Source organism: Ranitomeya variabilis, chromosome 7 (assembly GCF_051348905.1).
Source record: "Ranitomeya variabilis isolate aRanVar5 chromosome 7, aRanVar5.hap1, whole genome shotgun sequence".
Classification (NCBI taxonomy): domain Eukaryota; kingdom Metazoa; phylum Chordata; class Amphibia; order Anura; family Dendrobatidae; genus Ranitomeya; species Ranitomeya variabilis.
In genome coordinates, this window is record NC_135238.1 from 8,218,242 (window position 1) to 8,231,898 (window position 13,657).

Sequence of the window (13,657 nt, forward strand, 5' to 3'; positions counted from 1 at the left end):
TTTAATGCATAGATTCTAGTTTAATTTGCAATGTGTTATGGCAAGTTCCTAGGGCATTGTGGGATTGTTCCTGTATCCTGTTGCATTGTGGTCTTATTATGACACTGTGAAGGGAACAGCAGCCATTGTTCTTCCATGCGTCTTAGGAGAAACTACACCATTTGTTTTCGTCATGCTCCTTAAACAGCCTGCTCTAAACATAGTTGGTAAGCACTATCTATGTGTTACAATCCTGTGTTTATCAATACGTTTGCTGTACTAAGTAGGTAATCATCAGTTTGTATTACCTCATGTTAACGTTTTATTACCTCATGTTACCTGTGTATTACCTCATGTTACTGAGTATTGCAGACTATTTGTGTTTTATGCTCTGTGCAGTTATATATTCTGAAATGCTCCTGATATTGCATCCTATAGTTTCACCCTTTCCTGTCACATCTGCAATCAATAAAAGAAGGTTACAACTTTACAGCATCTTTTTCTTAAAGAAGACAGGGGATTTAGCTACATGTCTCATTGCATACCCTGCTAAAGCGTATGAGGACAGTATAAGGAGTTTTCAGTGTCTTTTGTGCCCGGGGTCCTTCAGCTATACAGATGTGCTATGCATCTAGATGTGTGTATCCTCCTCAGCCGACGGACAGCCATGAGGATATGAAATGATCTGAATGCTATGTAAGTGTTTTTTCAATTTTAATCCCTGTTTACTTGAAATTGCATTGTACACCTGATTTTGTCTTCTTTATAATATATTTTTATACCTTGTAAACACTGCCTACCTTTTTGTTTTTGGAGTAAAATATATAATTTACTAGCTTGTCTCTCCCTGCTCTATAAACAAACTGTTGCGTCTTCTGAAGTGAATTACGCTACTGATTTGGGTTAGCTCCAGACCAGTTAATTAAGGGAATCGGAGCTGGTGGCAACATACTTTGTTCTGTGCATTTGGGAGGCTTTGTAGCGACGGCGGCGATGATAATTATTGTTCCCGCCTGAGTGGGAGTAGTTATATCGCCCTCGCTGCAGTGTGCCCAATAGCCAGTACATAGCAGGCACCCTTTCTGGCGACTAATTATCATAGGTGCAGTACCCTTACCGACCTGAGGTTAAGGGGGCACCAGAGAGCTGCAAGTTCCAAACCGGAACTGGTAAGTGGGATATAGATAAATCCCCTTCCGAAGGAACCAGGGGCAACCAAACAACCCCGATTCGTGACAAATGGTGTGAGTGGTTGGGGTGATAAAGGAATCTTCCACAGGATCAGTAACAGATTGGTGGCAACATGGTGGGATCCATGACATATTGGTGGCAGCAGTGGGATAATAGAGCATTAGTGATCTGGTTTGAGCAATCATTCCTCTCACCAAAAACTTGCACAGTTCTTGCGAGGACTTGGCTCAAAAAAGTTTCGGAGAACAAGCTCAGTGTTTACTAGTCCTGAGACAATGGTGTGTACTTGCGATTACCCCCGACCTTTCTCTTTGTTTTTCTATCCTATCTTTTACTTGGCAATGATGGCCGCAAAAGGAGAAGGCTGGTATAAGCAGCATAACAAGGACACTCTTATTGCCCTTTGTGGGTTGATGCAGATTGACGCCACGGGCAAAAACAAAAGCCAACTGGTCACGGCTCTGGTGCAATGGGAAATCGCTCAGAGCCCAGCGGAAGCAGAAGCCGGCCCTAGCGAAAATGGTGCTGCGGCAGAGATCCAACCACTGAATGCCAGCCCTACCAGCAACCAGTGTGGATTAGACCCCTGCCGGCAGCTGGCTCTGCATCAATGCTCCGCAGATGACATAGAGAGACGTCTGCGGCTTATCCTGCAATTCCAAGAGGCGGAAAGAGTCCAGCGGGAGGCAGAGAGAGAGAAGCAGGAGGCCCAAGCTCGGAGGGCCCAAAAACTGCAGATGGCCCAGCTTGGGGCAGTACCATCCACAACGCGGAGCAGTGAGTCCAGCAACACTCAGACCCCTAAACCCCAGCCAGAGCACTTTCCTGTGATAGAAAAGGATGGGGACTTGTACAGTTTTCTGAGGGCCTTTGAGAAAGCCTACAGACCGTACCGGCTGCCTGGGAACGAATGGGCCTGATACCTAACCCCAGGGCTAAGAGGCAAGGCTCTGGAGGCGTTTGCTGCTATCTCTCAAGAACAAGATGGTGACTATGATGACTATGATGCCATCAAGCAGGCCCTGATAACCAAGCACCAGCTTACACCTGAGGTTTACAGTAGAAAGTTCCAGAACCTCCAACGTGGCCCACATGACAGCTATGGCGATGTGGTGCATGGACTTAGGACCCACGTTAACCAGTGGATCCAAGGACTGTCAGTGACCACCTTTGAGCAGCTGGGAGACCTGATGATCAAAGACCAATTTCTACATCTTTGCCCAGCTGAGGTGTGACAGTTCGTGATGGACAGAGCCTAAAGACATGACTAAAGCAGCACAGATTGCCGATGCCTATGAGGACAACCGTAAATTGGAAGTGCCAGTCACCGTCAGCTGGAAAGGGAGTAAGCCTGCAACCAATGTCAGTGCCCTGCCAGCCAACACACCAGAGGCCCTGTCTCCTTTGCCAACAGCATCAGACCTACCACCGACCCTAGCCAGTGTTTTTTCTGCAAGCGGACAGGCCATATCAGCGCCCACTGTCCAGAGAAGCAGAAGAATCCTCCAGCCAAGGCCCCAGGGCCTAATGCAGCAGTTCTTTTGGTGGGTGGGGTGGTTGGGAGGGTGTGTGACAACATGCAGCACGTCACTGTGGGGGACCATGTCCCTACAGGCTTCAAGGACACCGGGGCTGAAGGAACCCTCATCCGACCCGAACTGGCGCCCCCTGAAGAGATCATTCCGGGGAAAACCCTGACTGTCACCGGGATTGGGGGCACCAGCTGTCCCTTGCCAATGGCCCGGGTTTATATAGATTGGGGTGCCGGGAGAGGGGTGAAGGAAGTGGGGCTGTCCGATAACTTGCCCACTGATGTTTTATTGGGGCCTGATTTGGGGAGGATGGTTGCATACTATGTCCTTGACTCACCTCCCCGATCAAATGCTAATGATAGCTATTGGAAATTGCCTGTGTTACCTGACAATGCTTTACTGATTAATGATGTACTTGATAATGATTTTTCTGAAACTGCCGAGGGTAATACTGATAATTAGTGTTGAGCATTCCGATACCGAGTTCCGATATTTTTGTGATATCGGAAATCGGAATCGGAAGTTCCCAGTGTATGGTTCCCAGGGTCTGGAGGAGAGGAGACTCTCCTTCAGGCCCTGGGATCCATATTCATGTAAAAAATAAAGAATTAAAATAAAAAATATGGATATACTCACCCGTCCGGCGGCCCCTGGACCTTACCGATGTAACCGGCAGCCTCCGTTCCTAAGAATGCAGTGAGTTTCGGACCTGCGATGACGTCGCGGCATGTGATTGGTCGCGTGAGTGGTCACATGAGCGGTCACGCGACCAATCACAAGCCGCGACGTAATCGCAGGTCCTTCACTCCTCATTCTTAGGAACGGAGGCTGCCGGTTACATCGGTAAGGTCCAGGGGCCACCGGAGGGGTGAGTATATCCATATTTTTTATTTTAATTCTTTATTTTTTACATGAATATGGATCCCAGGGCCTGAAGGAGAGTTTCCTCTCCTTCAGACCCTGGGAACCATCCAGGATACCTTCCGATACTTGTGTCCCATTGACTTGCATTGGTATCGGGTATTGGTATCGGCGATATCCGATATTTTTTGGATATCGGCCGATACCATCCGATACCGATACCTTTGCGTATCGGAAGGTATCGCTCACTACTACTGATAATGCTAATGGTGAAAATGTGCATGTGTTACCTGTTAATCATTTATGTCCTAAGGATGATGTGCTTAGAGGTGCAGGAGTGATCAGCCATGTTGCCCTGTGCATTGGGATGGCTGAGGAACCCCTAACAGGAGCAAGCTATGGTACTATGGGAAATGGAGAGAAGCATGGGAACTGTGAGGAAGGTGATGCCGTGTAACTGACCAGTGCCACAGAGGAAGGTAACTGGCCCATAAGTAGCACTGCTCCTGGGATGTTTGAGGTGGATGGGGAGGTAGTACCCATAGCAGCACCGGCTGATGGGTCTGTGGAAATTCCCAGGGAGACAGCCTACGTAGCTGCTGTCACCCACAGTCAGAGTGCCCGAAACGAGGATAATGTTCTGCCTTCTGGACCCTCCTCAGTCACAAGGGTGACTGAACCAGAGATGGACCCAGAGCAGGTCCCAGAGGGTTCCCATGGGGAAGGGAACCTGACATCACTTCTAGCTGCCCCTAGCCAGGAGTTCCAGGCCGCTCTGCTCTCAGATGCGAACCTGGAGAATTTGAGACACCTTGCCGAGACACCCACCTCCGTGACTGATAAGGAGAGGGTGTTCTGGGAATGAGGGAGGTTGTACCGGGAGACGATACCTGGGAAATCACAAATGGAGTGGTTGAGGGAAAGACAGCATGTCATCCCGCACCAATTCAGAAGTGAGTTGTTACGGACTGCTCATGAGATCCCACTCACTGGACACTTGGGGATCAGCAAAACTAAGGCCCAGCTGTCTCAACATTTCTATTGGCACAAGATGGGGACAGATGTGACAAACTACTGCCGCTCCTGTATCACCTGTCAAAGAATGGGGAAGGCGGGGCCTGCTCTTAAGGCTCCCCTGATCCCTTTGCCCGTGATAGAGGAGCCTTTCCAGAGGATCGCGGTGGACATTTTGGGTCCGCTGGCCGTCTCAAGCAGCTCTAGAAAGCAATATGTCTTCACAGTGGTAGACTACGCTACCTGGTACCTAGAGGCAGTGGCTCTGCCCTCAACTAAGGCAGATAAGGTGGTGGATGCACTGTTGGCTATCTTTTCATGGGTAGGATTTCCCAGGGTCCCTGGGTGCTTACCGATCAAGGGACCCAATACATGTCTCGCCTAATGGAGGCTCTCTGTAAGAAAATGCAGGTGAAGCGTCTGGTATCGAGTGCGTATCACCCACAGACCAATGGCTTGTGTGAGCATTGTGTGAGCACTTTAATGGTACCCTCAAACAGATGCTACGCATACTGGTTGAGACCCAAGGATGCGACTGGGAGCAGTACCTCACACACCTGCTATTCGCTTACTGAGAGGTTCCGTAGGCCCTTTGAGCTCCTGTACGGCAGGTGAGTCTGGTGAGACTCGTTAACAATTAAGAGAATCGGAGCTGGTGACAGCATACTTTGTTCCGTGCATTTGAGGGACTTTGTAGCGACAGCGGCGTTGATAATCATTGTTCCTGTCTGAGTTGGAGTAGTTATATTGCCCTCTCTGCAGCGTGCCCAATAGCCAGTACATAGCAGGCAGCGACTAATTACCCTAGGTGCAGTACCCTGACCGATCTGAGGATAAGGAGGCACCAGAAAGCTGCAAGTTCCAAACCGGAACTGGGAAGTGGGATATAGATTAATCACCTTCCAAAGGAACCAGGTGTGAGTGGTGGGGGTGATAAATGTATCTTCCTCGGGATCAGTGACAGATTGGTGGCAGCACGGTGGGATCCGTGACATATTGGTGGCAGCAGGGTGGGATCCGTGACAGGCGAATAACGAGAAGACCGCCTTCACGACACCAATGGGCCTCTCCGAGTTCAACTACATGTCACTCGAGCTTTGTAACACATCTGGGATGTTCCAGAGGATGATGGTGTGTTGCCTCGGGCACAAGAACTTTGAAACCATTCTGTTGTACCTGGATGACATCATAGTCTTCTCAAAAACCTATGAAGACCACTTGAAGCACCTGGCCGAGGTGTTTGAGGCCCTATCCAACTTTGGCCTGAAAGTGAAGCCATCCAAGTGCCATCTTTTGAAGCCCAAGGTGCAGTACCTAGGCCATGTAGTAAGTGCAGAAGGCGTGGCTCCAGACCCCGACAAAGTCACCATGATCAGGTACTGGCCAAAACCTAGCACCATTCATGAAGTACGGCAGTTGTTCGGGTTGGTAGGCTACTATCAGAGATTCATCAAGGACTTCACCAAGACAGCAAGATCTGCTAGTGGGCCAATCCATGAAGGCCAAGAACAAGAATTCTCCATTCGAGTGGAACAGCAGACTAGAAGAATCCTTCACTGGGCTGAAGTTGGCTCTCATGGGAGATGAAGTCCTGGCCTATCCTGACTATGACCAACCATTTGTTCTTTACACAGACGCCAGCAACGTGGGAATAGTAGGAGCAGTGCTGTCACAAATGCAGAGAGAGGGTGATTGCCTACGCCAGCAGGAAGCTTCTTCCCTCTGAAATGAACCCCAACAACTATATTTCCTTCAAATTGGAGTTTCTTGCCATAGTTGGGCTGTGACTGAGCGATTTAAACACTACCTGGCTTCAGCGAAGTTTACAGTCTTCAAGGACAACAATCTGCTGGCTCACCTGGAAACCGCAAATCTGGGCGCATTGGAACAGCGATGGATGGCACGGATGTCCAACTATGAGTTTACCATCAAGTACCAAGCGGGGCATAAGAACACTAATGCAGATGCGCTGTCCAGGATGCCCAATTTACCAGATGTGGAAGAAGACCTGGAAGAGCTAGAAGAAATCGAGTTACCAATTTTCCACTGCCCTGAGGCGGCCCAGTGCTCCCACTGCATGAGGATCAAGTGCTCTGGCAAGCAAGAAGCCACACTGAACCCATTGCCCCACCATGAATGGGCAGAGACACAGGACAGCAACCCGGCAGTCCGCCTGGTAAAGGAATTGCTGACACAAGCTGATTTGCACCCTGGCCCAGATGCTCCACAAGAGACACAACAGTTGTAGAAAGATAAGGGCAAGCTGCTCATCTAAGAGGGTAAGCTGTGTCAGAGGAACATCAACTCACGCACTCATGAATTGGTCTGGCAGGTGGTAGTCCCGAAGCGGGATGCACCAATGTCCTTAGAAGCATACCACGATGGAGCAGGACACTTCAGATGGAAGAAATTGGAGGTCTTACTTCATGAAAGATTCTACAGGGTTGGCATGAGGAGAGCCATTGAGAAGTGATGCTGAGAGTGTGGCCCATGCAACCTGCGCAGGAAAGACCGTAACAGCCAGCGAGCCCCATTACTTGAACTGGTAGCTTTTGGACCACGTGAAGCTAACCCCAAGCTGGTCAGGCTATGTCTACGCCCTCACCATAGAGGACCATTATCAAGGTTCCTAGTAGTCATGCCTGTCAAGGACCAAACAGCGAAGTCGGCAGCCAAGGCATTTCAACAACACTTTTGTCGACCACATGGTAACCCTGAAAATGTACTCACCGACCAAGGCCCAGCCTTTGAGGCAGAAGTGTTCCAGGAGTTCTACCACAATACCACAAAGTGCAAGAATGCATAGAGAAAAGTTTGTCCCAGGCAAGACAGAGACAAGAAAAGAGCTACAACCAACAAGCTCTAGCTACTCCTTTTGTACCCTGAGAACAGGTTCTCAAAAGAAAGAGGAGGATGCACAAACTAGATGATCAGTGGGAGGCTGAACCATACACCATAATGCCTTCAAACTTTGATAATACCAAGGTATGCATCGTCAGTAAAGATAGAGGAGAAACCTCAGCAGCAGTATCAAGAGATCATCTGAAGATATGCCCTGACCAAATAAGAAACAAAGAAGAAGATCGTGATGCCCCTCAACCCATAGAAGAGGAGGAAGAGAAAGAAAATCCATACCATTCTTGGAGATTTTCCCCAGTCATGGACGCAGGTGAACCAAGCAATCGTAGTGCCTGTCTTGATTTCCCCAACCTACTGCACCTGAAGCAACAGAGACTCTAGACCCATCCGCTCAAGCAGCAGATGCCACACCATCAGCGGAACCTGAAAATCTACCCCCTGCTAGCGGTGAATCTGTCAGACCCATGGTGAGTCTAAGAAGTCGCAGATGGCTGCCCAGTTTATCAGTATAATGCAGGCATACAAGTAGCACAGACACTAATGGGTCCACAACAGCTGCAGCAGATACATCAGACCAGGCTAGGTCATCAGAGGTACCTGAACTGCGTAGATCCACCCGTAGTGCCAGCCCAGTATAGGGACTAAAATGTCACTGTACTACTAATATAAATAAGTTGGAATGTATAAGTTTGCAACTGTTAAAGCATGAGTACCTACAGAGACTACTGTATGAACTATTAAACATGCATAATAACCTGCTAAAGGACAATTGGACCACAGGACTATGTGTGGTCAGGACCTTTTCTTGCACATAGTTCCAGCGGTTTGGCCTAGAAAATAAACCGCCAGCGTGGTCGAAGATCAGGCCCACCAACAGAGTGCCCTGTAGCCATGCCCAGGGACGATACATAAGGAGGGTTGGGGCGGTTCCCACCGAGGAAACTCAAAAGTCCGGAGGGTAACACGAATGGACCAGTGTTACTCCCAAGAACTTAATTGGCCAACTCTTACTGTTTTGTTTTGATTTTTGTAATATTTATATTTTTGAAACCCTGTAACCTTTTACAATTGTACACCTGTTTACATGCTTTCTTTTATGTTTCCTCAGTCAGGCAGTACTGAATTGTACTAGGGGGAATGTGGCACCCCAGGAGTCCGGTTGCCACAATGGCATTGCCTACCTCATGGGGGGGGTGATGTCATGCCTGAAAGTAAGGAGGGATCCCCTTAGCAGATAACACAAACATACAACACCTTCCTGACTCCAGACCAGAAAGGGGAGCTCTAAACCCGGTTTCAGGGTAGCTTCCCTATAAGTTCTTGCCTGGAGACGGAGTGAGAGAGTTCAGTGTGAGAGTGTGAAGGGAGAGGAAGCATGTGAAGAGAGAGACTGGGAGTGGAGCTGTGAATGAGGTCTTCCCATGATTAAGCACAAAATAAACCTGACACTGGAGTCCGTGGTTGCATGGGTACTAAAGGCACAGCAACTAGAACTGGAGGGCAGGAAATTGCAGGTCTCCTGGCCCATCTGACACCTGGAGGCACCACAGCAGGTCAGGAGCCTGGGGCTGCCAGTGAGAAGACAGTGCCCATGAAAGGCTCATGCTATCAACCAAATGGGAGACACCTCTCACAGACACTGAGAGGAACTTGTGTAAAGCTTCAGGCAGCAAGGGACAGAGAATACAGCACAAAAGGAAGGCTTCCGAACCCACCTGGCTAGGTGGATCCCAAGATACTCCCAGGCTGCCCGCACCCCTTCAACACCTGTAACCTGTGCCCCAGACTGCACCTGCAATTCACCAGTAAAAGGAACTGCAATCCCTGTGTCCTCAAATTTTTTCCTGTACCCTCAGTCCTGCACCCCATCATCTATCATCCCTGACCAACTGCACCAGTAGCCCTGGGGTCCCACTCCACCTGTGGGGACTGGGAGCATAACCATCCTTGCTGCATTTCCATCTGCCCCAGCGGTCCCTTTAAGCAGCGTCGGCCATCCTGGCCGAACACCACAAGTGGTGTCACGAATTGTCCCACATAGACTTTATTTTCCACTTCCCTTCATCATTTTTGTTGGACGCCCAGGGCCACGGACCGGGTCACTGCCTCTGTGACCAACCCTTTAAGTACCGCCGAACCCGGCCCGAGTACCGACCTGAGAAAATTTCAGAAAATTATTGTTTTCAAACACATATAAACTAATTACAAGATATCACAATTTATCTGTAAATATGCTCTAGTGCGAAGTCTTGTACCGTATGTGCGGGAGCAGAAGTCCAGGAATCTCCTCAAGGAGGACCTGGGTGCAACTGATGTGTGTGAAGAACAGATAACCGTAATTGCACAGAATCTTTCTGCAAGCTTCCATTCATTTTCATTATTCGATGAAATATGGACGATCCGTAAATTATCATCTGATTTTTCCTCATGAATGTCCCAGAAGATGAATCCCATAGTTTTCCTTAAATCATTATGGCTCATTCTAAGAAAAAGAAAAGAACATTAAACATGATACTGTAAGTAAAGAAAATCTCCACTAAGCATCCAACATCACCAGTAGCCTGATTAACAGTAATACTGATTCTAAACAGTCACCAGTAAACTCCAAAGTAACCAGTAACCTACTACTAACCCCCACAGTAACCAATTATCTTATCATTCATTAGTAAATTCAACAAACAGCACTAATATCCACAAGTAATTCAAAAGTCACCATGAACCTCATGAATAAACAGGGATCTCAACTCCAGCAACCTCAACAGCCGTCAGTAGAGTTGAGCAACTTTTACTTTTTTCAGATCGAGTCGGGTTTCGCGAAACCCGACTTTGTCAAAAGTTGGGTCGGGTGAAATCGGCCGATTATTGCGAAAAGTCGGGGGCCGACCGAAACACGAAACCCAATGCAAGTCAATGGGGAATCAAAGTCGGCAGTGAGTGGAGGACAGGAAAACACCTACAGTGCCCATTTTAATGCCAAAAACATCCATTCTTGTTTCTGAAGCTTGTCAATCTTAATTTACTTTATAATAATAGTCAGGCATTGAAAACTGGGGGTCATTTGGCTAAAGTTGTGGGGGGGTAGGGCTGGCTCAAGATTTTCGTGGGCCCAGGAAACGCGGAATACGTCACGGCATTGGAGCAGGGAGAGGTAAGTATTTCAACTTTGGAAGTGCTGTGATCCTGAGCAAGCAGGGGGGGCCCACTCGTTCGTAGGAAGGTGCAGATGGAAGTGCAGGTTCCTTCCATCAGGTGGGGGGGCATACTCGTTGGTGACGTCACTGGCACAGGGCCCCTCATACTACGGTGGTGTGTTTGACGGAGGGTTGCGCCTCCCACCGGCAGAGACACTTTAGCGTACTATGAGGGGCCCTGTGCCAGTGCCAAAGAGTGGGCCCCCCTCACCTGATGAAGGAACCTGCACTTTCATCTGCACCTTCCTCTTTGTCCCCGTGTAAGGTGGTATAGTATGCGGGAAGGGGAACCAGACTCTCAGCAGGGTGTCAGATTGTGGCTGTGTAGAGTGCAAGGGGAATGTAGTGGTCTAGGTCAATGTACCAGCGGACTCATCTAGCAGTGGCTGGGCAATGGGCAGGATGAGGAGGAAACAGATATAGGGCCAAAGAATAAAGTAGGCTAAATGCAGTTCAAAATTGGTAACAGGACTAACCAGGCGGCATTGCTTTGTTCAGCGGAGGACAGCTATAATGAGAGACAGACACAGTGAGTAGGCCCAAATAAGTAAGTAGGCTAAATGCAGTTCAAAATTGGTAACTGGAGTACACAGGCGGCATTGCTTTGTTCAGTGGAGGACAACTGTAAGGAGTGGCAGACACAGTGAGTAGGCATAAATAATAAAGTGGGCTAAATGTCTGCCAAAAAATTGTTCATAAATAAACAGGTGGCATAGCTAGGTACAGGGGTGGGCTCCTCTGCTGAGTAGCAGACAGTGGTAGTAGGCGCATAGCATTAACTGGTCTAAATGGAGGCCAGGGCCCCTGTATATTTTTACTATCATCTATCATTTCAACAAATTTGTATTGGCAGTGCCATTGAAGGATTTAACAGCACAGACTACACAGTGGTGGAGCCGGGAGAGGTAAGTATTGCAAGTGGTAGAGCACTGTTCGAGCTGTGGGGGAACACTCTCTCATGGGCGGCGGTACTGGCACAGGGCCCCTCATATTATGACGGTGTGTCTGATGTTGGTTGTGCACCACCACCGCCAGAGACACTAAATTGTACTATGAGGGACCCTGTGCCAGTGCCGTCGCCCAAGAGTGGGCACACCCACCTGTCCAGGCAAACGGCACTCGCAAGGATGCTTGCGCCAAGTGGTGACCATGGCCCTGTGGGGGGGAGTCAGCCCATTTAGGGAGGTATAAAAATGGCCTATGGTGGACATTCAGCAGCTGCAAATGGAGGAATTGGAGCAGTCAGTAAGAGGAGGCCAAAAGCAAGACATTTTTCAGGCAAGCTATGTGTCAGCAGGGGAAGGTGGGGCAAAATAATTAGAAATCCAGGAGTGGTTCATTTTAATGAAGGTTAGATCATCAACATTTTGGGTAGCCAGACGAGTCCTTTTTTCGGTCAGTATTGAACCAGCAGCACTGAATACTCTTTCTGATAGCACGCTAGCAGCTGGGCAAGTGATCTCCTGTAATGCATATTCTGCCAATTCAGGCCAGGTGTCTATTTTAGATGCCCAGTAATGAAAGGGGAATGACGTGTGAGGGAGAACATCGATAAGGGAGGAAAAATAGTTCATAGCCATACTGGAAAAATGCTGTCTCCTGTCACTTTGAATCGATGCTGCAGTACCTGTCGTGTCTCAAGCAAAACAGTCGCATTCAGAAAGTATCTTCAGAGTTTTAGCCAAACAAGTGTTTTTATTATTTTGAAAAACACCAACAAAATATATAGAATAATTCACCACAGTGTTGTAAGGTAACGTTTCGACCCTTTGGGTCTTTTTCAAACCTTACTGAAAAGACAAAAAGAATGTACAGGATGTCAATATTTACATAAAGAAACATAATAAAAAAACATAAACACACACAAATGTACAAGTACAATGTCCCATTCAATAAAAGAGACCACATGTATCCCTACTAGTGGATAAGACGGCAGTATTACGGGTCCCCTAGAATACTGGAGAAAAGTTCTAAACATTATAGATATCACAAGAGGCAATAGTGAAGCTGCAAGGCGTTGTACACATTCTACCGGGGAGACTTAAAAAGAAATGCTGAAAATTGGCATATTTCCGTGTAAACAAGAGCTATATGCACGGAGGTAGCAGAGAAAATCATATAACAAATGCATATAAAAAGAGAAAATCGTATATATAATCACAACAGTCTGCTAATGAAGCCTTGAGGGGCCCCCTAGATCTGAATGTAAAATGGTGGTGGTGGATATAGATTGCAGTTTACACAGTAGTTGGTACTGAATTTATGGTAGAGGAAAATGAGAAGAGGGCATAATCCCAGAAGAGGTGCAGGAGTCCCGTTAGGGGCTGTAGGAAGGAAAGCCACAGCAATGAGTACAGTAACGGGGGGCAGGGAAGCTGGAGTAGAGAGGGGTGGAGAGCAGCAAATATATCTACCTATCCGTATGTCGCATCAGGCATCTGCGGTGGTGGTGTGCAGGAGCGTGTTCCTGTGCGCCCTTTATGCTGGGCGACCGGAAGTGCCGGGCGCCATGTGCGCAGGCGCCGTTACTGGCGGCCAGAAGGAGGTTTGGAGCGCACAGGGAAGGCAAACCACTCTGCGCAGGCGCAGTGCGGATCCTGTGGTTATGTTGGAAACGATTGTTGCCTGGTCTTGTGGTGTGTGCAGGTGTGATGTGTATGAGGGATAGGGGGCGTGCCCAGGTCTGTGTGGTGCACAGAGGGCGCTGATGTAGTAATATGGCCGAGAAAAATCATCTAACCTGTTAAAAGGTTGAGCGCCGATCGGATAAAGTAGAGCACTGATGTTAGCTGGGGGCCAATGTGGCCGGGCGTAGAAATGTTTGTGGGATATGTAACTTATGTCAGGTAGAAGGCGTGGGTATGAATTGGTGTGTAATGAGGAGGAAGTGACTACTGACAAGAGTCATAGAAGCAATGGGAAAAATATTGATAGAAATAATGAGACAAATAAGCAAAATGAGCAAAAAAACGGAAAAATAAAAATAAATAATAACTGTTAAAAAAGAAATGAAGTAAAAAATGAACAAAG

At 48.1% G+C, this 13,657-nt stretch overlaps 1 protein-coding gene across 3 annotated transcripts in view; it reads right to left on the minus strand.

Annotated features, from left to right (window-relative positions):
- LOC143785136 (serine/threonine-protein kinase dkf-2-like) overlaps positions 1-13,657 on the minus strand; it is a 372,992-nt gene that overhangs the window by 240,066 nt on the left and 119,269 nt on the right. For all 3 annotated transcript variants that reach the window (XM_077273814.1, XM_077273815.1, XM_077273813.1), the window contains exon 3: positions 9,692-9,918. In XM_077273814.1, coding sequence (XP_077129929.1) covers positions 9,692-9,918 — 227 coding nt within the window. The remainder of the gene's footprint in view (positions 1-9,691; positions 9,919-13,657) is intronic.